At 52.7% G+C, this 24,893-nt stretch overlaps 2 protein-coding genes across 4 annotated transcripts; both read left to right on the top strand.

Moving 5' to 3' along the window:
* The first annotated feature begins 69 nt into the window (after window positions 1-69).
* On the top strand, window positions 70-6,546 carry LOC122366106 (putative histone-lysine N-methyltransferase PRDM6). The gene is made up of 7 exons (XM_043337946.1): window positions 70-173; window positions 2,374-2,478; window positions 2,706-2,944; window positions 3,215-3,439; window positions 3,731-3,804; window positions 4,119-4,334; window positions 4,690-6,546. Exons 2-7 carry the CDS (start codon window positions 2,376-2,378, stop codon window positions 4,820-4,822), a joined length of 990 nt encoding a protein of 329 aa, XP_043193881.1. The 5' UTR covers window positions 70-173; window positions 2,374-2,375; the 3' UTR covers window positions 4,823-6,546.
* Window positions 6,547-6,956: 410 nt separating this feature from the next.
* On the top strand, window positions 6,957-24,761 carry LOC122366098 (vigilin-like). 3 transcript variants are annotated; one of them, XM_043337927.1, is made up of 20 exons: window positions 6,957-7,232; window positions 7,653-7,723; window positions 9,371-9,623; window positions 10,481-10,690; window positions 11,058-11,264; window positions 11,638-12,040; window positions 12,630-12,760; window positions 13,854-14,044; window positions 14,323-14,582; window positions 14,867-14,973; window positions 15,311-15,658; window positions 17,556-17,688; window positions 18,330-18,490; window positions 18,778-18,996; window positions 20,191-20,469; window positions 20,844-20,993; window positions 21,288-21,483; window positions 21,823-22,016; window positions 23,384-23,595; window positions 23,928-24,761. In XM_043337927.1, exons 3-20 carry the CDS (start codon window positions 9,396-9,398, stop codon window positions 24,097-24,099), a joined length of 3,801 nt encoding a protein of 1,266 aa, XP_043193862.1. In that variant the 5' UTR covers window positions 6,957-7,232; window positions 7,653-7,723; window positions 9,371-9,395; the 3' UTR covers window positions 24,100-24,761. The 3 variants fall into 3 exon arrangements, with proteins under 3 accessions (XP_043193862.1, XP_043193861.1, XP_043193860.1); XM_043337926.1 differs by having other exon boundaries at window positions 7,199-7,565; XM_043337925.1 differs by lacking the exon at window positions 6,957-7,232 and adding an exon at window positions 7,537-7,569.
* Window positions 24,762-24,893: the final 132 nt, after the last annotated feature.

The following is a 24,893-nucleotide window of genomic DNA, read 5'->3' as shown; positions in this document are numbered from 1 at the left end:
AAAAGTTCGTACTTAACTTTTTGCAGCGATGAAGGGATGCGAAGAGTTTTGAAATATGGAAGCAATTTTATCTTGGACAGTTTGTGAATCACAAACAACAGATGTACATTTGTGATTTTTGACTTTTGATGAGGGGGAGGATACTTTTGGATAACTGAAACTTCAAGAAGTCGGTGAGTGGTATTTTTTATTTAATATTTACTTAACACCTAGCGTGATCCCACGCAGAATTCATCGAGGCTCGTCAGGGGCGGATCCAGGAATACTCCAAGGGGAGGGTCATGAATCGAAGTGGTGCCCCTACCTATACCCAAAATTAAAAACTCAGCGGATTTCGTCCACTTCATTTTGGTGGTGCCCCCATTTTCAGTTTTTTTTCTTTTTTATTTTTAGTCAGTATCTTAACTCTTAGCCACAACCACATTTCAATTTACCAATTGTAAGCAAGTATATATGAATGTGCTATGTGTGTATATGTTGTGGACGCTGAGTAGTGAGTACTTACCAGGAGCGTTATCAGGTAAGCGAATCGTTGTCAGTCCGACGAACTTGACCCTGGCGTCTAAAGGGTCTGTCCTTGACACTTCAGGCTTGTCAGGGGCACCAAAGTCCTTCCAGGGACACCACAAACCTGTCAGGGGCACCTACGGCCTTGTAGGGGCGCCACAGGCCCGCCATGAAGCAGGGGCACCACAGGTCTTGCAAGTATACACGACAGGCCTGTCAGGGGCACAACGGGCTTGTTGGGCCCATGAGCACCCCTAGGGGCAGGGGCACCACAGTCCTTCCAGGAGCACCGCAGGCCTGTGAGGGGCACCAGTGGCCTAGCAGGGGCACCAGTCAACAAAGGCCTGCCAGGGGCACCACAGACCTGCCAGGGCACCAGAGGCCTACCAGGAGCACCACCGACCTCGCAGGGGTAACTTGGGCCTGTCAGGGGCACCACGGGCCTGTCGAGAGGCACTTCAGGCTTTTCAGGGGCACCATAGTCCTCTCCGGGCGCAGGGGTAGCAGGGGCACCAGAGGCCTGCCAGGGGCACCACAGGCCTAGCAAGGGCACCACGAGCCTGTCATGGGCACCTCAGGCCTGTCATGGCCCAGGGACACCACAGTCCTTCCAGGGGCACCACAAGCCTGTCAGGGGCACCAGAGGCTTAGCAAGGGCACCACAGGCCTGCCAGGGGCACTACAGGCCTAGCAAGGGCACCACTGGTCTATCAGGGGCACCACGAGCCTGTCATAGCCAGGCATCTGAGGCTTGTCAAGGCCCAGGGGCACCACAGGTCTGTGAGGGGCACCAGCGGCCTAGCAGGGGCACCAGTCAACACAGGTCTGCCAGGGGCGCCACAGACCTGCCAGGGGCACCACAGACCTGCCAGGGGCACCACAGGCCTGCCAGGGGCACCACCGGCCTTGCAGGGGCACCTCAGGCCTGTCAGGGGCACCACGTGCCTGCTGGGGACACTTCAGGCTTGTCAGGGGCGTTACAGTCCTGTCAGGGCCCAGGGCCACCAGGCCCGTGGTGTCCCTGCTAGGCCTGTGGTGCCCCTGGCGGTCCTGTGGTGCCCCTGTCAGGACTGTGATACCCCTGATAGGCCGGTGGTGCCCCTGGCAGGTCTTTGGGCCCCCGGGCCTCAAGGGGGGGCCATGACCCATGTGACCCCCCCCTTGGATCCGCCCCTGAGGCTCGTTAGTATTGAATTACATTTTGATTTACATTTTGTGATTTCATTTTTCTCTGGTGCCCAGTGAATCTAGATTTTTTTCCCAATATAAATTACTATTTCATTAGATTCTGGTCCTAGGCATATACTTGATAATTTTAATCACCAGAAGGCACATGGATTCTTAAATTTTATGCATCATATGATGTGCTCCGGCCTCTGGGTGTTTCCCGCGTTTGGTGGCGGCCACTGGGCATCCTGATCCCTCATGAGTCATGAGCTATGAGCATGCGGCCCTTTCTGCCATTCATGTAAGCTCAGAAAGTACTTGTTGCTTTTTCTTGGTCTCTCACTGTTGTTGAGTGTCTACACATTTGTTACCTGCGAGAGGTTGAGAATAAGAATAACCAGCCACCTAACAAGCCATAGGCATGATGACGAGAAAACTGTGACTGATGAACCACAATTTTTTAATAGAAGCATACCGACTATGATTTCTCACTTATTTCTGATTATGCTGATGTCCTGTAAAATATACTGGTTCTGTGTTCAGCTTCATTGCATGGAATCAGGAATGTATAATCTGTTCCATGGTTTATGGATGGAAACCAATGTGAACTGTTTACCTCATTGGGAGGTGGGTTTCTTTGAATGTGATCCTCTTTGGTCACCTCTAATGTGTTTCATTAACTGTGTCATTGTATTTCAGAGATGGATAATGGTGAAGATAATCAGGATGGTCAAAATGAGGAGCCATCACCATTTGTCCCTGATCTGGGTCTGCCCAGCGATGAGTCTGTGAACCATGGTCAAGGTATTGGAATGTGGATGAATTGTACTGGAGTGCTGAAACAATTGCAAACAAAAACAACAATGCATCTGTTGATCAAATTCACCCGTAGGGCCTGTATGCCTGTGGGCTGTGTGTGACTGGTGTCATGTGTCAAAACTCCAAATAAAGACTAAATCAAATAGACAAGGTTACAGCAATCTCTCAATACACCAAACACCAGCTGACCACCCCTCCCCACCCACGCGTAGGTAACGGCGGCGGCGCGGTGGGCGGTGCCGTCGGCGGCGGCGGAGAGGCGCCGCTGTCGTTCCGCCGGTTCTTGGAGCCGCCCGGCGGCGGCGCGGCGCGTCCGTACGTGGCCGCCGGTCTCCCGGAGCTCGTACAGGCCCTCCCCGATCACCTGGCGCCCTCGGCGGAGGCCGGCGCGGCGCGGGAGCCGCGCGACTGGCAGTCCCCCGCCGCCGCCGCTACAGGCACGCGCAGGAAGGTGAGCGGTCCGTTACGATGGATGGATTGGAATTTTGTCAGTGGGTAACATGACTAACGTTTTACATTTCTTCTGAGAGTTCTGAGATTTCCCAGTAAGTAATATAAAACGGTCATGCTTTGTGTAGATATTTTATGCTGAATTGTCATGAAAGTATGCAGTGATGCAATGATAACATTACTTTGTCTTACGAAGAATACAAAATCGCTCGACTGTCGGCTGAAATAATTTTTATTATACTTTCATCATCTACCTTCCGGCTTCCCCCAGGTACCATCGTCCTCAGCAGCAGCTGCTGCGGGCGGCGCGGCGGCCGTGCCGCCCGGCCAGCCGCTGGGTCTGCCCGATTTCCTGTCCGACGGTCCGATGGGCACGCTGCACGCGGCCGGCGCCGCTGAGGGACCTCACCGGGACGTGGTCGGCGCCGGTGCCGGTGGGGCCAGGCTGAGGCCAGCGGTGGGACATGCAGAGGGATCACAGCAGCGGATACAGAGGGTGAGCGAGACAGGAGATGGACGCGGCAGCGGGAAAGGGGATGGCAGACAGAAAGAGGAGTGTAGTAGTGCCACTAGTGACTGAGGAGTGTCTAGAGGATGTGAGAAGAAAGTGCAGCGAGCTCTTTTTAGATGACTGAAATAGGCGATCAGTAAACTCAGTTTGAGATCTGTGAAACGACGCAGGGGCGGAATTTTGGTTTTAAACATAATGGTTATGAGCTATTATCTTTCTGATAGTTCTTGTGGGACGGGGAGTGTGACTAAACTCGTCTGTTGTTGCTCTGGTCAGCTGGAACTGGAGAACGCCGGTCTGAGACGGGACGTGGAGCGACTACAGCAGCAGCTGCAGCACGAGCGAACACGGTGAGGGGATGGAGCGGATCACCGGGCACAGAAGGGAGAGGGGCAGACTGATCGGTTACGGGCTGCAGTGGCCAGCTGGTGTAGGGGTACCGTTGGGTTCATTCACGGAGGGTTACAGACCAAAGGTGGCGTACAGGGGTATCGCCCAGGGGTTACGAAAGGTCGCTCCATCCAGTGTTACATAAGAACCCACAGGTCACGGAAGGAGAAGGAGTACCGCTCGAGGATTCACGCATCAGTTCTCTATCAGCCAGCCTTAACCTTTCCGTTATCTCTCGTCGCCGACTAACCGGCCCCTCCCCCGCTTCGGACAGGACGAGCGTGCTGCAGGCTCAGCTAGACAGCACAGCAGCAGCGGCGGCAGTACCACCCCCAGCGTCACCTGAAGGCGAGGGACGACTGCAGGAGGAGGTGCGCTCGCTGCGCGCGCAGAACGCCGAGCTGCGCCGCCGCGCCGGCGCCGTGCCCTCCGCCCAGCAGGCGGCCGCTCAGATGGAGCAGGCGGCCGCCAGCGCTGAGCAGCTGATTAGGTCAGTAGTAACTGCAGTGGGCTGCGTGTGTATGTATGTGTGGGGGGAGGGGGGGGGGGTTAGGTCTTTCGGTGCCAAGGATCTTCGCGTGAGATTTCGTGGTACTGCAGACTGCAGTTTGTTTTCCCACAGTGGCTCCGAAGCTTACATAACTGAAGGTTATGTAGGACTTTTTGTGGCATGGAAACCCTTCATTGTTTTCTCGAGACTTATTCTACGGAAGCAAGCACACCTTTTTCATTTATATTTGCCTGACGAACCGACTTGAAAAGAAAATACCGTTTCATCGAAGTGCATGACTGATGTCGAGCCCAGGTATACATCCCAGTTACCATTTTCCTTATGTGCCTTTCAGCCAGCTGACGTCCGGTGTGCGGAGTCTGCGCTCCCTCTCGGCCAGTCTGGGAGGCGCGGCGGCAGCGGAGGAGGTCCGGCCCGACCCGCTGCCCGACCTGGGCCGACCCCCGTCCGGTGAGCCGCCCTGCTGACCTGACCGGGCGGCGCGGGGTCACCCCGAGTGACCGGCACTCTTCCAGTGAGGTGTGTGGAACCGTACCAAATAACGCCAGTTACCGCCGGGTAGGTAGTCGCAGAGGAGCGGGGAACACAGCCGGGCCCGTGTTTGTGCTTGGAGCTGCATTTGGGACCCAGGTGGCGTGCCGTGTTATCCCAGAAACGGCTGGTCGCTGCGGTGCTGAAATCGCTGTCCCGTGGGGCAATACCGGCGCGACCAAGCACCGATTTACACCAAAAACCAGGCAGGACGACCGAGTGCAACATGGTTATGTCGCTTCCTGAACACCTGCGTCGCACACTGCATAATATCCAAACATGGTGTTCGGTTGACGATGCTGTGGGCACCAGAGACATGGCTGGTTGCCATGGAAACCACCGCGAGTACGTGAATAGCTTTGCGTTTCACTGCGGTTGGTGTCCTGACGGGGCATAATATCTGCATAGACTGCAGACCTGGGCCAGGGGAGGTTTTATCTTGCCAACGGGGTGCTTCGTGCTGTGGGGCCGCACGCCAACCGGCTGAGTGTATTAGAGCTGGCATTTTATCGCCGTCACGGGACCGTGGCTTGGCTGGTCTGTGGCACGGCTGGCTCGCGTGAAATATGTGAGATTGAGGAGGAAAGTGGGCGCTCTCAGATGGTGGCGAGATCTGCAGCTTTCTTGCAGGGTGCTGCGGAGTCGGTATGTCGTGTATTCAGGAGCGTTCTATTCACCGAACGGGTTATGATTGGAATGTGTGGATTGCAGTTCCGGGATACACAAGTGATTTGATGACATTTTCGCTCACTGATTCGCTTACATGTAACGAAGCAATAACTCCATGGCTTGCAACGTTTAACATCGTTTTTCTTTCGGATTTAAATGAACATGATCAGTCATTCGTAATCTTATTTATTTTTCCGTTTTTTTTTTGTCAACTTGTGAGTGAAAAATGTTGCCTGCATAGCTCTGATCATTTTACGGTTCTGTCTAGTATTTCATTGATTCGACAAAAGGCTGCTAGCGCGTTATAGGTAAACGCTCTACGAGTCTCGATTTATCCCGGAACTTACATGCAAATGTCAAAACTGGTTTACTGCGTAGCTTACCATGTGTGTCAAGTGCGCTGTACGCGTGTGACCGCTTGCAAGTTATGCATGTCGCTGCTGTGTGTGCTGACGTCGTGCTTGGCATTGATTTATGTGTATCATATGATAAACCGTTTATCAGCGCTACGTATTGCCGCATTTAACCATGGGAACGTGTCTCGTTTGCAGTATGCTCGCTAGGCTGTCGGAATCGGTCGCCGAAAAGCGAGTTATTTTTCGTGTGCAACATGTATGTTTTATTATTCTGACCCGACTATAGCTAATCGCTATGGTCACCGCCAGCCGATGGGCTGGGGGATTCTGAGCTTTGCGTAGCCAACGTGTCTGCCATCAGGAATGATATCTAGTTATGGCCAGTGCGCTGCCGTGTGAGGCGACCGGCCGCGCTCCGTTTGTGTGTGGCGGTGTGTCGCTGGGTACGTGCCTCGGACGGTCGGACTACCCACGGGTCACCGGGAAGACGGCGGTCCTGGCGGGGTGTCCGCCCGACTTGTGCGAGTGGCAGTTGTCTCGCAGTGATGGCTGTATGTGCGGGGCGTGTGCCGAGAGAGGAACCTTGGCGTCAAGGTATAACGCAGCTTATGTGGAAATATAAGTAACATTTTTCATACCGGTGTGCTGTTGCTATATGCATTTCGCAGGTCTGGTGAAGTGCTGTTTGGGCGCTGGTGATGCCTTGTTCCACTGGCCATTATGACTGTGATAGGGGGCAAAGATGGTTTTAGCTGCTGATGGCACGCGACGAGGTCCGGTTAGAAAGTTACGACGGAGCCGTTAAAAATGGTCACTGCAAGACGGACTCGTTTCAAAGCATTCCTGTACTAGTACTATGGTAGTCGCATCATTCTAGGGTACCTAATTGTTCCATTTTCGCATAGGTATGCCATAGGGGAAAAACGACGGGAAAAGGAGTCGCGCTTTTACGAGGAAGCAAACTGCAAAAGTAGGTAAGCGGCAAAAGTGCTCGTATGATATAATACCGTTCAATAAATCAACAAAAACCGTTCATGGTTTCCTCAGTTCTCTTCCCTGATTTTAACGGCTCACTGGACCCGCCGGTGGTGCAACAAGCCCAGCTCAACGGTTGGGTGTGGCATATGAAAAGTAGACGGCTAAACGCTCTAAAACAAATTGAGGATGCTTTGAAGGGTGAAATTTGGCCGAGCATGGTAAACGAGGTCAGATGAAGTGCTGATCGAAGGTTGTTGAATTTTAGTGCATGTGACGCAGTCAATTGACCAGACAACTTTGACCCATATCAACGCGGACTTGGTGACGATGAAATGAAAGGAAGGTGTTAACTTGTCAGTAAATAGCAGATCAAATGCGTTTTAGACATTTCATAAATCACACCTGTCGCCATAAATAATTTACCTGCTGCTTTTCTTCTCCAAGAAAAATAGTGCTCGTATTTGCTCAATTCTCAAATACAATTACCCGTAATCTGGCTCAATTTTTGCTACTTGACAACTTCCTAAACATTAACTAGCTAAATAGACCCCAATCTATCCAAGAAACCACATTTTTTATGTGTTTGTGATCCTCCGCGTAACGTCAGCATCAGCTGTGCGAGTGCCCTGGCACTGCGCAGGCGCAGTAGAAATCGGTCTTGTGTCGTTTTGGACTGGTGAGTGGGTGCACGTGTGCTATGTCTCTTTGGGTTTTATTGCTATTTTGATATTTTAAGGGGTTGACAACCTCTCATCTTTTTCAGAATCCAACGACAAAGTGGATCCCACTAAAGGATTTCCAGTACCTTAGGACGGACCTCACGGAATCAGTACTGTAAGTTGACCTTAACATTGTGTATATTTGATGGTTCTGGCTCATAATAATGCCAAAATAATATGTATATGTGCTCTGAGGAAGGCTCATTTATTAAGTTTTGACATTCACTCTAATTTCCAAAGCCTGCCATGTCAATGGAGGACCAAAATATCAAATAATTTATATAGGCCTAATCATGTTTTGTTCGGAAACTGAATGGTTCACCCTCCCATCATTCATGCTTTCTAATTAAATGATGCATGCATTACACACCATGTAGTTGAGTTATTATAGCCATGATCTTTTAAGATTTCTGTCTGTCTAATCCCTCATTTTCTGTTGTAATTACGAGAGCTGTTAAAAATTTTACAATTGTTCTGCAAATTAAATTGGTATTTCAGGTAAAATGTTTGGTTTAGGTACAAGGCCTTAACTTCATAAAAACAAAACTACTTCATTAGTATCAGATTAAATTTCATTTCAATTTCAAATAAACTGAATTCATTGCAACAGTTGATTTTTTCTTAGTAAATTCATTTCAATTTTGGGCAGCTATTCTAAAATTGAGTGTAGTGCATTGCACTGACCTTTCCCACATAAGATGCAGATCTATAATGATACCAAACTGAAATATTTTGCAATCTTGAAAGTACTTTGTTATGTAACGTGTTTGATTTCATTTTTATAATTAACATGTTGAAAAATAATTTTGGGATGAAAATAGAAACATATGGGAATCATTGAAATGACATTTGCTGAGCACAAAATGACATAACAGTTGGCGGGCCCCTAACCCCATCAAACAAACAAACAAACAAAATAACATTTCCAGCACTGCTCATGATAAGGGTTTTATTGCCCCTATGTGGATATGTAAGTCATTCATGTTGGGAATGTAAGGAAGGTAAATTGGAAACTGAGTAATTCACACCTGTTATTTTCTGAAGAGAATCTCAATTTACATTATTGCTTAGGAATATTTTCCATTATCTAAGCTTTTGGATTGAAATGCTAGACAGGTCAAATTCTGGACGATCAATGTGAATGAAACATTAGTTCAGTGAGTATAAATTGAACATGCTATTGATCAGTTGCCTTGATGACTAAATCATCAGCATGCAATGCGTTCTGCTATTGCTGGATGGGCCATTATTGTATAATTTGTGAGAAAAAAATTGTTAGAAATGGCTCTAAAAAAAAATTTATGTCCAACAATTGAGCCAAAGCAGTACCTAAGCAATCCCAAGTCTCATTTCTTAGCATGGTGATTCACTCTGTCACTTGGTGATAGACCATAATATTCCTGCCTTACTTACCTAAACCAACTCTGCCAGCCAAGAGCTCAAAATGCTGGCCAATTGAGAGAAACTCTACCTTTGTGGTATCACTTAGTTTCATGCCCATAATGGCTGTCTCTCTTTCATCTATTTCACCAATTCCCATTTATCTATTTTGGCTACTCACAGTGTCATTCTGACCCCTATGAGTGTTCCCCTGTGCATATGACCCTCCCCTCCCCATCTGCCCCTCTGCAGTGTACTGTACCGACTCGGACCGAACATGGACACGGTATCTCATATTATGATAAACTCCTCTGCAGTGTACTGTATCGACTCGGACCGAACATGGACACGGTATCTCATATTATGACCGTCCCCTCTGCAGTGTACTGTATCGACTCGGACCGAACATGGACCAGAGCCAGTTGCAGCAGCAGCAGGAGGAGGAGGCGGTGCCGGCCGCGGCGCCGGAAGGGGTCTCGGAGCCCACGCCGGCCGCCGACGCGCCGGCGCCCGTCTCCTACAACGACCTGTTCCCGGCACTGCCCGACAGCGGCATCGAGGCCGGCGGGCCCACGCCCGGCCAGACCAACCCGTGGGCGCAGCGCATGCGCGTGGGAACGTCGAGTGTCACCCAGGTACGGAAAGATGGAGAGAGGGGACAGGGGAGGGTACAGCTAGTGGGGGATGGCACAACACAGACACTTGTGGTCAGTGGGGGGTGTGATAAGGAGTTAACGACGTGGCTAGGCAATCAAGCTTGTAGGGTTAGGTATAATTGGGTTTGGGGTTGCTGGGTCAGACATGGTGACTGTGCTATGAGCAGAATGACAGTGATATATTTTGCTGATCATACTTTCTGACATGAATCTGCAGTACGGACCACTTAATACTACCGATACCACTCTCACTACTAAGTCCAACACTATCACTCACTAAGTCAGAATAACAGTCCCAGTTAATTCTGGATTTTTGGTGGCCTTTTTCTAAATGTTTATCGTTAACTGTCCATCCGGCCATCGTAAAATTAAACGGTCCCAGTCATTGTGACTGTGGCACAGACTGGTGTCGGTGAGCGACCAGTCATACCCCGGCTGACCAGTATGACGTCACTGCTTGCCTCCGCCGCCGCCGCGACCCAGATTGTTATCGCTCAATTGTGTGGGATCCTCGCGGTCCGACCGGCTGGTCCCACTACGTGTGCTCTCCCCCCCCCCCCCCCCTCCTTCCCGGTCTGGTCGGGGTCTCGTGCGTGGCTGTTATGCCACTGACCGATGTTACCTGTCACGTGGGGGAAGTCATGTACCCACTTAGGGGCCGAGACTATCGCGTTCTTTGTGATTGTGCGGTCTTTAAGCCGCTCATGATTACCGGCCCCCAGTAGGCTATCTTCTGCACTTACCGATTGACCTTTGGGGTCGGTCGGCGCCGACTACCGCCCAAAGACCGATACCGGCTCGGCTCCTGACCTCCCCTCCCCTTCCCTCTCACCCAGGTGTTCCACGTGCCCACGGAGGAGCGCAAGTCGGACAGCAAGTTTGGCGAGGACAGCTCCTACACGCGCTGTGGTGACATCATGCAGAAGACGGGCACCAACATCGAGGTGTCGACCGGACGTGACGGCAGCCTCACCTTCATGATCAGCGGCAAGCAGGAGCAGGTGCTGCGCGCCAAGCGCCACATCCTCGAAAACTTCCAGACCCAGGTGCGGCCACTGGATGAGGAGGAGCAATGGGGAGGGGCCAGGGAGATCCAGAAGGGCGCGTGGGACGGATATCAGGGTTTGGGGAAGGGGAATGGTTACATGGACATTATGCGGAGATACCGGCTTATTTATCTGAGTTTGTTTTGTAACTCTGGCTGGGCATTTTGAAATGCTCGTCACCGATTTTTTTCGCGTTGAATTGGCGAGTAGCTCTAGTGTTCAAGTACCTACCAAATCCGGAACGTAGGCATTGGATTGCAACTCCCAACATTTCCTCACCAACTTGTCTATCGGGTTTATCCCGTGCCACACAAAAGCAGCTTCTTCCCTTCCCGTTAACCCCACACCTTTCCCTACCGACCGACAGGCCACGCAGAGCATCACCATCCCCAAGGAGCACCACCGGTTCATCCTGGGCCGTGGCGGTCAGCGTCTGCGCGATCTGGAGACACAGACGGCCACCAAGATCCAGGTGCCGGGACAGGCCGACCCGAGCGATAAGATCACCGTGGCGGGAATCAAGGAGGGTATCGAGAAGGCCATCCACGAACTGCAGATGATCAGCGACGAGCAGGTAAGGAGGGTGGACGTGGGGTGAAGGGAAGGGGTGCTGGGGTGTAGGGTGAATAATTATGGATACGCGCTGGGTATGAGGACTGTCTGTGGGGAGGGGCGGGGCTTGTGTAAGAGCGTGTTGATCAAAGTATCACTGCTTATTTTTTATTTGAACTAATACACAGACTTACTCTAATTACTCGCCAATCCGATGACCAGTTTTGGAGACCACTTCGGAGCTGGTCTTGCCTTTGATGAGGTCCACAAAAATATCTGTCGTGATTCAAATGTATAGCTTGATATCCAGTGTCTAGTTAATGCCCTTTTCCGGCTGTTCCGCCACTTGTCCACTCCCCGCTGATCGCTCCCTGTCTGTCCCGGTCGATTTCCAGTCGAAGCAGGCCTACGAAAAGCTCGAGGTTCCCAAGAAGTACCACCCATTCATCTGCGGCGCTCACAACGAGAACATCACGCGCATGCAGAACGAGAACCCGGGCATCCGCATCAACATGCCTCCTCTCTCCGTGATGAAGGACGAGCTGACCATCACGGGAGAGAAGGAGGGCGTGATGCGCGCCAAACAGCAGATCCTGGCCATCTATGAGGAAATGCAGCGCACCTGCACCTGTGTTAGTGTGGAGGTGGTGAAGGCCCAGCACAAGTACCTGATCGGGCCGCGCGGCAACAACATCGCCGAGATCCTCCAGAAGACGGGCGTGTTTGTGGAGATGCCGCCGACCGACTCGACTTCGGATACGATTACGCTGCGCGGACCCCAGGATAAGCTCGGACAGGGTGAGTTGAGGAAGGGGTAGAGGAGAGGGGAGGAAGAGTGGGAACAGCCAGGGAAAGCGTTGGGTAGTGGATTGGAGAGAAAGATGGGAAGGGTAGGCGTTAGCTAGAGTGAATGGAGAAGGGAAGTGAAAGAGAAGCAAAGCAGGTATCAGGGAAAGTGTTGAAGTGGACGCTTTGAGAATGTGAAGACAGTCTTATAGACTACCGTTTTCTTCTATCTTGCTGATCATCTATCTTATTGTCTATTTTTTTTCTTTACCGTGTCGAACGTGTCCGGGGCCTAAGCGGTTAGGAGATAGTGTCGTCCCATCGCTGCCGACCAGGCTGTCTGATGGTTTTCCAATGACAATTTACCGCTGACTCACTCTCCCGCCGGCCATTCGAGCGACACCGCGGCCGGTCGTACCACCCCTCCCCCACCCGACCGATGACACCATGGCGCGTGGCGACCCGTGACAGCCGTCAGCCATTTGTCAGCATGCGGTCGGTACCCCTCCCCCCTGACGGAGCCGGAACCTCGGCTCCGGCCGGCGGGCCGACCTAAAGCCGAGCTCTGACGCGCCGCCCCCGCCCCCGCCCCCGCCGACAGCGCTGACTATGGTGTACGACAAGGCGAACAGCGTGGTGATGACCGAAGTAAACGCACCCGTCTGGTGCCACAAATACATCATCGGCAAGAAGGGCGCAGACATCAAGGCCATCACTTCCGATATTCCTAAGGTTAGTGCGAGCGGGTGGGGTGCTCAGATGTAGTGATTGTTTATGTATTAGTGGTTGGTAATCACTTCAGTGAACGCTGATGACGTCAGTTAAGTTTGATGACGTCAGGAAGGGTTGTTGACGTCATGGCGGCTGGTGGTAACATCTCAATGTTTCGTCACGGTGTGTGATGACCTGCTCCCCTGCTGGGTCTCCGTCTGCTGGCGCTGTGCATGGTGCCACTCGGAGCACGCCCCCGGGCGTCTGTCCCCAATCCGCCCGTTGGTTGTCTCAGCTGCTGTGACATGCCGTCTGTACATGAAGCTCCGTGTCATACTTCTGACATTTTCAGCCACCTGTGTGCTGTCAGTCGTCATTCCCCCTCCTCTGCCATGACCCCCCCCCCCCGGCTACCCTTGTCGCTACCTTCATCCGCCCCTGTCCCTTCACTGATCGGTCTCTGGTTGGCCGTCTGTCACTGCACCGAACAACGAAAGCACGATTAGCGTCAGTCAGTCTGTCTGACTTTGAATATCAGACGTATCGTGTTAGACATACAGTGGCAGATATTTTACAGCGTTAGGCTTACAGTCTCTGACTAGCAGCGTCAAACTTGCAGCCTCCGACTCACTGTGGCAGATTTACAGCGCCAAGCTTAGCGCGATTTGTCTGTATTCCCGGCCATGGCGTTCGTTCCGCGGCTCAATTAGACATTCAGCTCCGCAGTGGCGTTACAGCTGATCTATCCGCCATTAGGCCGTTCGCTGAATTCTGCTGAGTCATGCTACCTATCGCTTTTTATTGAAAACAGGCGGCTAACTGACGTCGATCCCTCGATATCAACACAGCCCTGAGCCCCAACAGACAAGTCTCGGAACCATACACCCACTCTAGAACCCAGCGAAGACATTGCTCTTTACTATCTCAATTTTGCTTACTGATAAGACATCCACAAGCTGCACTCGTTACGCGTAAGCACAGCTGTGCACAATTACCTACCAGATTATCCAGCACGTCTGATCGTGACTTGTAATAAGGACACTCAATCGCCGCAGTTTTCTAAACCCAACGCGAACCACCATCTCACGTCCTAACCACGCGTTTGTCTGTCTAGGTCCACGTTGAGTTCGACACCAGCTCTAGCAAGGTGAAGATCGAAGGACCTAAGGAAGATGTGGAGAAGGCCCGCGAGAGGATCGCGGCTCGCGCCAAGGAGCTGGAGGACAGCATGTGTGTCGAGGAGCTGGACATTCCCACCAAGTACCACAAGCACATCATCGGAAAGGCTGGAGCCAACATCAACAGGTTTGTGAAGGCCGGTGATGGCGCGTGGTGCTGTGTAGTGGGGATAGGGATGAAGGGTGGTCGAAATGACAGCGATCGGGTGAGTGTGTAGTTTGGATCCCTCACAGAACGATGTGAAATAGATGAAGGTCTTGTTTCTAAGTGAACACCAGGTACACTTTCAGCTACGCTCACGCCTTGATGCCCGAACTTATATAACTGCCTCGCCATTATGTGGAAAGCTCTGGACATCAATGCATACATGCGCAGTCCTAGAGTTCCACCCTCGCGTCCCACAGGATCAAGGCTGAGCACGGTGTTTACGTCTCGATCCCGGAGAACGAGGCCTCCACCATCGTCAAGATCGAGGGTCCCAAGGAGGGAGTGCTGGGCGCCAAGGCCGAGCTGCTGGACATGAAAAACAAGATGGAGAACGAGAAGGAGCGGGACATCATCATCGAGAGCCGCTTCCACCGGCAGATTATTGGCACGAAGGGCGAGAACATTACCCAGATCCGACAGCAGTTTGACCAGGTCCAGATTGTCTTCCCCCGGCAGGGTGAGTCCGTAGAATGAGACAGAGGCTAGAGTGTGGGGATTCCTCGAGTTGATGGGAAGGGAAGGGGCTTCGAGCGGAGAAGCCTAAGGGCATTAAGCGAGATTGTTTTACTGCCGGGCCGATTTTCAAATAGGTACTGTGCTCAGCCATGGTGCACAATGGCCGAAAGATTTTGTCGTTTAGTCTAAAACGAAACAATTATGATCGAGGATTGTGGATAAGTTGCGGTGCTGGAAGACAGACAAGTGGACTATAACCGTTGACCGTCTTTTCGTCTCCAACAGGTGAGAAGTCGGACGTGGTGAAGATCCGCGGCCCGAAGGACATGGTGGACCAGTCGTACAAGCACCTGCAGAAGCTGGTCAAGGGACTCATGGAGTCCGGGTACCAGGTGGGTGCTCAACAGGACGCTCGCCGCGGGGTGCTTGCCATACTACGCGCTCATATACAGACTGCCATTATTATTTCATGTGCGACCGCGTATCGCCGAGTATAGTCCGATATTGATTATCGTGCATATGTGTGCCGAGTATGTCATCGACTACCAATCATCAAATTCCCTTACGGTGCCCTGCGGCATTATTTGAATCGTACAATTTTGGCAAAGCGTGTCTTTTTTATTGTTTTTCTTTAGACAATTCATGGAGATTTTGTATCGGATGATCGCTTCATCTCTCGCATCTTTCTCTCTTCCTCCCGACCGCTGATGTGCCTTCTCCTTTCAACAGGAGCGCGTTTCGATCTACAAGCAGCACCACAAGTTCATCATCGGCAAGGGCGGCGTCAACATCCGCAAAATCCGCGACGAGACCAACACGCGGATCGACCTGCCGGACGAGTCTTCCGAGAGCAGCGAAATCGTCATCACTGGTCGAAAGGAAGACGTCCTCGCTGCCCGTGACCGGATTCAGAAGATTCAGAACGAGCTGGATAATATCATCCAGAAGGACATCAACGTGCCGAGCAAATTCCACAACAGTATCATCGGTCCGGGCGGTCGCCTCATCCAGTCCATAATGGAGGAGTGCGGCGGCGTGCAGATTAAATTCCCGTCCGCCGACAGCAAGTCTGACAAGGTAGGAGGGCTGTGGGGCTTGGGTGGGGGTGGGGGGGGGGGTGGGGGGGGGGGGGAGGTGGTGGTAGACGCTTGATGGCTAAAGGCTTTACCCAGCTAGGTAGGTTTGGAGGGTTTAGTTTAGGCGTTGAGTTAGCTTGTCAGTCAGCTGTGGGCTTAGCGTCGTGTTGGTGCCGTCGCTATGCTGGTTGCTATGCTATGCTATTCATAGCCGTTCAAGCTTATAGATTGACCCACTTCAGCTGTTCGAACTTAGAACTACTCCTATTTTTGATGAAAGCGGCACCTTCAATCTCTGCAGCAACGTGTCGTTAATAATAGCATCGGCGGCTGTCTGCCGTTTTAAAATAGCCGCTGCTGCCCGCGGGCCGCTCTCGAGCGGCGGCCCCTGCCGACCGGCCGGCGCCGCCGCTACCGATACCACCTCTGACGTCACCGTGACGTCACCAGCGGTATTTTGTCAAACAGCCACTGTCGCATGGCCCCACCTGATTGGCGGCTATGGTAGTCCGGGTGTATTTACGGCCGGCGTCAACAGCTGGTGCGCCATTGTAGTGCGATGGCCCAGAGCTGTTCCATAATTGCCGCGTGGGCAGGCCATGTGCAGTTTAGGAACAAGAGTTCCCCATTTGCGTGATCTTAATGACACAGTACATTAACGTTTTATTGCCTCATTGCTTTATGCACAATGCATTGTTTCTGACAGACAAAACTCTAGCGACTTGAAATTTCGTCACTATACTCCGGCTGTCGATTTTTTGCTTTCTCAAAGTACCCTATTTGATAGGCGCACGGAATGCTTTCAAAACTCGCGTGTCTCTAAGGGCAATATGCTTTCACACTTTAAACTAACTTGTTTCTTGCTTACATAACATCTACGCCACAGTTCTCACTAAATTGTTGTAGCATAGTACCATAATAATCTAACCCACGTGCGTCCCCAACCTGACGTCCCCACTCACTCTCCCCGTCTCCTCCGCGGCTCTCTCTCCACCGTGTGCCAGTCGCACCGTCAGGTAGGTGGTCGGCGCAGGCCGGCGCCGCCGCGGCACGCGCTGGCCCTGGAGCTGGGCACAGACAGAGTGAGTAGCGCTCTGTGAGACGTCCTCCCTCCCCAGACACCGCCCGGCTGGCCGCCACACACGCAGCGCTTTTGAGCACGCGGCGCTCGCTTCTGGCTGCTGAAACGAGAGTCTTGTACCGCTGGCTGTTCTAGACTGTCAGCTGGCAATGTGTCTTTTTAGTTGCCTGGCTAGCTGCGCCGTTTTATTTTATTTTCAGCGTAGTCCTGCTGGTTTACGTCTCCTCTGTATATAGCCGTGTTTTATGCGATGAGTGTGTAGGTAGAACATCGAGCGCTGTATGTACGTCCCAAATGTGTGTGTATGCCTGTCCAACGAGTCATCGATTACCTGAGCATTTTCGGGGCCTTTGACGTCACCGTTTTTCGGTTGCCGAGCAACGCTGGCGTAAGCGAAGTCGGCTATTTGGTCCCATATTGCACATCTAAGTTTCTTGCAACTCATAGCGTAACCTATCGATAAATTATGCACGAACGAAATCTAGTGGCAGTCAGCTATTTTTTTTGTGAGTGCGTCAATCAGTGTTACCCGTGCCCCGGCGTCCCGAGCGTATGTCGCACTAATGTTCCCTTCTGAATGGCGTTCTCATTTCCTGCTCATTATTTTCATCTGACCGGCGATGTTCCACGTTATTCTCACCATGGTGCGTACAGGTGGAGCTCTCGCCCACCATACTGACTGACAGTAATTTTCTCATTCCCTATAGTGTCTGGGTGATCACTGAACAATGTCCACACTCCTTACACTGGCTGACTGTGAGTGATCTAACCCCTTCCCTACATACGCTCACTCCCCGGTACCATCTCTACCCTACAGGTAACAATCCGCGGCCCCAAGGATGACGTGGAGAAGGCCGAGGGCATCCTTACCGAGCTGGCTAACGAGAAGACGCTCAACGGGCACACGGCCGAGGTGCGCGCCAAGCACGAGCATCATCGCTTCCTTATCGGTCAGTGACTAGGAGTGTTACTGTGTGACTATAAGTGTGACTTTAAGTGTTCTAGTGTTTAACTCCCATAGGAGAGGGCTGGGACTCATTGTGGGAAGGGGGATGGGGAGACTCAGTTGGGCTGCGCTCGAGTGCCATTGACTTTTGTACAAGTACCAATAATAGTCCTTGTGGTATCTTTTGTGGGCATTCGGCGCACTTTTTATGGCTCTCGATTTGCATGCTTGGGATTGGGGTTTTCATGCGTCTAACAGCTTTGTTGGTGTTGAGGGAACAGTACAAGCCCCGGCTGCGCATCTGACCTTAAGGCACTACTTAGTTTATTTGCTATGCGGTGGCGTTGCAGGCAGTTTATTCTGATATCAACGAGGAACGTCCATTCCATCACCACAGCTGACGACCATTGAATTTCACTGCTCGCCAAGGTGCAATGATGCGGAACTCTGGCCTGGCCTGCCCGGTCCCGATACTGCCAAATTATGTTACGGCTGCTCGGTGTCGTACCAAAAGACAACAGGCGGCAAATGGCCGGTCTGTAAATAGCCTCGCGTTATTTATTACCACTCAGCCAGACAGCCTATCGACCAGCGGCTCGACGTCCCGACGGCCCAGTAACCGTTGTTTTCTGACCCTTCCTCCAGGCAAAAACGGCTCAAAGATCGAGGCGCTGCGGACGGGCACGGGAACCAGGATTGTGTTCCCCAGCGAGAGCGACAAGGACTGTGAAATAATCACCATCATGGGCAAGAAGGAGGACGTGCAGCGGGCCAAGGAGCAGCTGGAGAAACTCATCAAGGACCTGGTGAGTGCGGAATGGGAGAGTTGTAACTTGTAGGGGCAACCAGTGCGGGTTGGTGTTCGGGTTGGTTTTATGTGCGACTTTTGCGGTGTTATGACGCTGACGAGCGACACTGATTTTATGATCGCACTCATGAACATCGTAAGCGAGTCAAATGTTGCGACTTTAACATATTACGAAACCTCTAATTTAACCTTCCTAAATTCAGCTTGCCACCCCAGCTCTCCAACAGCCCCTGCCACACCTTCACCTCCCCACAGCTCTAACGCCATTCCCCCCACCACTCACAGGACCAGACCGTGATGGCCGAGATGAGCGTCGACCCCAAACACCACCGGCACTTTGTGTCGCGGCGCGCCGAGGTTCTGCGCGAGATCAAGGCCCAGTTCGGCGGCGTGGACGTCAGCTTCCCCCGCTCGGGCAGTGACAGCCACACGGTGTCGCTGAAGGGCGCCAAGGAGTGTGTGGAGGCGGCCAAACAGCGCATCCAGGAGATCGTCGACGGACTGGTGAGTATACGGGGAGTCAGGGTCGGGGACGGAATGGCAGGGATCGTCATGCCATTGTGTTGGGACTAGGGATATATTTCATGCAAGTGATGTTAGGCGGGACAATTTTACGTGTGGAAGGGACAATCGGTATAGCGAAGGGTGGTGATGGAACAAACAAACGACCTGGTATCAGCCTGCTAATTACAGTGTCGAGAGGCCAACTAAACAGAGGAAAGGAAAATAATAAGTTCCCCTACTGCTGCTGATGGGGAGATGGAATAGAAAGTATAAGTACAGAATTGGCATTGCGGCTCAGTCATCCCCGACTGTTTCCTCACTGCGTGAGTCGCCATTCTGCCGGCACAGGTGCTGTGATTAGTGTCCGGAAGTGATTTATACCGCCGTGGTCCCCGGCTCGGTCAGTAGCGTGTTTAGCCATTGCTGCTATGGTGACTTGGTCGCTGGGACCGGTTGTTGGTCGTGGTCGGTAGTAATTTGACGTACGTTGGGCCGTCATGGGCTGACGTTGACGTTCAAGTGCAATTTGTAGTTATGGGAGCTGAAGGGAAGGGTGTAATGCTAGGTGAGTTAGTAGGTCACGTCCTAGTATGTAATGATATGATTCTTCGAATTGTCTAAGCAGCATAGATTTGAGCTCATATGCTACAACTTGCAGCAGCCTGCAATACTACGTTGCCAGGCCATTATGTCCCGAGGCGTGAAGTTGCTCAACTTTTAATTCCCGGGCTTTCCCCACACCAATCTCACCTCCCTAAAAGTCTCCGCTGTACGACCGCTGCGAATTAACCGGCCGTCGGCGGCCTACTGCGTCCGTCCCGACGGAGTCATGTCCCGCTCCTAGTGCTACCTTATGGCAGGGACGTGCCGCCGCCGAGAGCCCCCCGGCCCGGCGACAGAGAGCCGACAATCACCATCAGTGTGGCACACGGCCGCGGCGGCGGGATGGAGGGCTGTGTGCGCGGCGAGATATAGGGCTGTGTTGGCGGTCGGGGCGGTATGATATAGGACTTAGGGCTGTGTTGGCGGCGGGGATGTCTGCTGCCAATGGCTGGAGAAGGCATAGGAGAATGTGATGGGAATGAAGGTGGGAGGAATATACCAAGTGAATGCGGCTTACCGTTACGCCATAAGTGTGCCTTGCTTCAAAGTTATGCGCGCTAACCCGCTTCCCCCGCCCGTCTCTGCCATCAGGAGTCGCAGGTGACCATCGAGGTGGAGATCCCGCAGAAGCACCACGGCACTGTGATGGGCGCGCGCGGTATGCACGTGCAGAAAATCACCCAGAACCACCAGGTGCAGATCAAGTTCCCGGACCGGGCTGACCCGAACGCGCTGCCGCCGGCGCAGAACGGCTCAGAGGAGTCGGAGGCGGGTCCCCGGCGCTGTGACCTGATCCGGGTCACCGGACCAGAGGCGGCCTGCCTGGCGGCACGGGACGCACTACTGGCCCTGGTGCCCATCACCATCGAGGTGGGTGGATGCAATATTTCTGAACTGATGGCTGAATATTTGGACAGGTGTAGTCATGTGAATGATAAGTTGTTGGATTGGCTTAGGCAAATTGATGTTGTGCTTCATACAGTGTAAGACGATTTTAGGTGACCTTTGCTTGAGTCTTGTTATGACGATGTTTCTCGCTTGCAGCATTCTGATTCATGGCAAACTTGCTTGACTCCTCTTTGAATAATGGGGTAGTGAATGCTGTGTTGTCGTTCTGAATATTGAGCTGGCTACTAAGTATTAAAACGTGTGCCCGATGTATCAACACATCGGAGTCTAGCGATAGATGAAGTTTCTCGCCCCTGTCTCTCGCGATCCACTGACGTCCTCCCCGCTGTGCACAGGTGGAAGTGCCGTTCGATTACCACCGCTTCATCATCGGCCAGAAGGGCAAGGGTGTGCGCGACATGATGAGGAACTTCGACGTCAACATCTCGATCCCGCCTGCCGAGGAGCTCTCGAACGTGATCCGCATCACCGGCACGCCGGACAAGGTGAAAATCAGTATGACGCCGGGTGATCCCCGGAAGGGATGGATGAGGGAGGATGCATTGCCTTGAATTGATGTAGGTCAGTTTAGGTTTTTAACGCCTTTCGCAGACGCCGTTCTCATTAGTCACGGCGAAAATGCTGTCATGGCTTACTTTTTCTAATGATTTAACTCGATGGTCAGTCTACACGTCTCTTTTCGGTGTCTCACTATCCCCGTTCTTCTTCAGTTGTACTTGCTCCGGGAGAATCCGGGACGGTATCTTCTCTTCCTCACCCCCACCGCCCTTATCCCTCAGCTGGACGACGCCCGCGAGGGCCTGCTGCAGCGAGTCAAGGAGCTGGACGCCGAGAAGGCCGACCGGGAGCTGCGCTCGTTCACCCTCACTATGCGCGTGAACCCCGACTACCACCCCAAGATCATCGGCCGCAAGGGAGCCGTCATCTCCAAGATCCGGCTGGACCACGAGGTCAACGTCCAGTTCCCGCAGAAGGGTGAGCAGGAGCGGCTCTGAGGAGGGAGTTGGGGAATAAATTTGGTGATGGTTTGAGGGCGACACTGATATTCATTTTTTTTTAGAAAGCATGAAGTTAAAACCCGCCGAATATCAAAACCGTGTCTGGTATATGCTTTCTCGTATCGCAGTCCGTATTTCTGAGGTCGTAGCTCTTAGCATGAAAATGCAATCATAGGCCGGATTTCTTTCTCACTCAGTTTTTCTCTCGTGCGTCTCATTCAGCCTCAACTCTATAATAGTGACGGGTTGTTGGTTAAACCCGTCTTCATACTTTTACCTTTATAATATGTAACCCCCTTTCGTCCGTCTCTGTCAGACTCTGAGGAGCCGGACCTGATCACCATCACTGGCTACGAGGAGAAGGCGCACGCCGCCGAGGCCGCCATCCGGCAGATCGTCGGCGACCTGGAGTCACAGTCGCGCGAGGAGCTGCGTATCGACCCGCGCGTGCACGCACGCATCATCGGCGGGCGCGGAAAGAACATCCGCGCCATCATGAACGAGTTCCAGGTGCGTGACGGGGGATGGGAAGTGATGGGGGAGCTGAATATGGTGTTGGACTTTGGGAGGTTGGAGGTGAGTTGACAGTGAAGGTTGAGCGTGGTGTATGCTAATTAATGCGCAACTGGACTTAATGAATGGTGCATTCGTTGAAGGTGCGGATAATTTTATTTAGCTTTCATGCCGAATGCAGCAACTGGTGTCTACCATGGTAGCAAAATATTAAGAATGCGCAAAATATTCCATGGTGACTCACTGGCTGGCTAGGGTAGCGAGTTCAACCCATCGACACCAGAGACCCACACCCCTCTCTTCCACACATTTTACCTCTCGTACCCGGGCGTACCGTATATATCAGTCGACCGAACTAGTTGCCACCGTCGGGCGCATTAGAGTGGGGTCCACCACCCGATACCCGGCCCATAACTGTCTGCTTCTGAACCCAGCCAGTGTTTTTCGCCGCTGCCGTCTTCAGCTCTCGCTACATTGACGGTTTATGAAGACATATGGGTACCGACCGTGGTTAGACTCCATGAGGATGGGGATTTGTGCTTTGTCGGACTTTTCACTTTCACTTTGCTGAGCAGTAGTGAAAAGAAACTGCTGGTAGGGTTGGACGCTTGTGCTGGGGTTAGGTTAGTATGAATGTTGTGGGTCTTTGACTGGTTGCTTCCTAGGGGCGGATTGTTGATTATAATCTATGTAGTTATGACCATTACTCTAGTACCAGAGTGCGTGACGAGTGAGTGCTCATTGCCTTCGCCTCGCCGGTATCGTGGTGAATAATTCAGGGTAATAGGGATCATTTCTGCTGCATGTTAGTGCGTTCTGTCTCGGGTGTACCATTATCGTAGCCCAGTACGATCATGACTGACCCCGTGATGCTATACGGGGCGCTTTGGCGGAGCGCAGGCTGTGCGACTGTCCCGACCGGGGACGGCTTGCCCCAATTTTGCACGACTAATCTGCCTGCCTCACTGCGTGCCCTGAACGCTCAGCGGCCAGGACATGCGTGTCCAACGCGCGTTGTGCGGTGGAGACCTGATTAAATTATTGCTCACGGGTAGCAATGGCTCAGTGCGTGAGAAACCGGTGATGGAAACTTCAGAAATAGCTGACAGATATGGCTTGGCACATATCATGTCTCAACTCGCACGCCTTCTACAGCATACGCGCCAGTACCGCAATTTTGATCTGGAAAATCGTCCACTTTCTCCATCATAAACTTAAACTAGCCTCTCTCGATCTGTTCAGAACTTAGCATCGACATCACCCACCTCCCACAGCACCATGGCAGGCCCTCCCACCACCTCTACCCCTCCTAAATACAAACGTCCCCCATACCCCTAACCACCCCTCCCCGCACCTTCCGTCAGGTGGACGTGCGTTTCCCGCGCTACGACGACCCGGAGCCGGACCTGGTCGTCATCACCGGAGCAGAGGACGCCGTGTTCGAGTGCGCCGAGCGCCTCCGTAACCTCGAGGAGGAGTACATGCAGGATGTGGTGGAGAGGGAGGAGATGAACGCCCACGTGCGCGGCCCGAGGGACACTGGGTATAACGGAGAGAGCACCGAGCGCACCGACAGGTGAGAGGGGGAGAGGGGCCGGGGGATGGGCGACGGTGGTGTATCGTGAAGTGGCGGCTGGTAAAGCTGGTGTGTAGGGAATTTCCTGAAAGCTGCCGTACAATTTGGCGTATCGGGTTCGACTGTTATGTCATATGTCTCTTTCCTGGTGGTTTATCAGTTAGATCGCTCTAATTATCTCAGAACTCTGCCACACGACATGTCCGATACAAAACCCACTCATCTAAAATCCAGTGCTTAATTTTCTCACGATGTCGCTCTAATCTTTTGTATCCCCTGATTCCCGCCCTGTCCCTGGTTCGCCTCTAACTTCCCCCGCTCTCCCCGCTCAGGGCCGGTTTCGTGGTGAGCGGCGCCCCGTGGCAGCAGCAGCAGGCGGCGGCGGCCGGTGCTCGCCAGCCTGCGGCCCGCTCCATGGCCCCCAACATGGCCAGCGCCGAGGAGTTTCCCAGCTTCGGAGACACGGCCAACCGCACGCCGGTGGTCTGGGGCCCGCGCCGCTAGACGACTGAGACGAGAGAGAGAGACGACAGACGGAGACGGACCGCTGCTGCTACTGCTGCTTAACGGACGGACTGACGATCGGCGCGCGAGAGGGAGAGAGCGACTGGGAACGAGCGAGAGCGAGCAGAGTGAATGGAGCGTGATTAGCCACAAGTGTCTTCCTTGAATCCCGGCGGCGTGGGGCTGGCGGGGACGCGATCTGCTTGCCGAGACGGGGCAGCCTATTTTGAAATGATTCCAGTTTATTTAGGGTTGGTTTGGCCTTGGCATGGTTGTTTTTAACCGGTGCATGACAAGAGAGTGTGCACTTTTTGTTGCTATTTTAGGGCGCCATGGTATTTCGACGTGGCCCGACTGACCGCGACAATAATTGGCGCGCGCGCGCGCTCGTGAATGCTGTGCGGCGGGGGAGCGGGCAGGCGGGCGGGGCGGGATGCTCCTGCCGGCGGCTGGGCACGGATGGGATGTGATTGTGACTTGGGTCCCGATTTTGTACAAAGGGCCGCCGCGTGTGGTGCACGCAAGTCATAATAGCATTCTATGGACATGGCGACGCCTGACAGTCGCCCGGTATACATATATTCTATGTTACAGCTCTAGTGGTGGTGACAGTATACGACGAATATAAATTATGAAATACACCACATTTGGCCCGTCGGGTACACTGCTGTTTTGTTGTTCGAATGATTGATCTACAGCGAGCTGGTTTGGCAGAAGGGTCTGCGGCTATGGCGAGATGGACAATATGGTAAAGCATTATGGTGCGGTATGGTGTCGAGGGGTGGTAGGGGGGG

The sequence above is a fragment of the Amphibalanus amphitrite genome, unplaced genomic scaffold (genome assembly GCF_019059575.1).
Source record: "Amphibalanus amphitrite isolate SeventyFive unplaced genomic scaffold, NRLGWU_Aamphi_draft 000784F_arrow, whole genome shotgun sequence".
NCBI lineage: Eukaryota > Metazoa > Arthropoda > Thecostraca > Balanomorpha > Balanidae > Amphibalanus > Amphibalanus amphitrite.
This window is presented reverse-complemented; position numbering and strand designations above follow the sequence as displayed.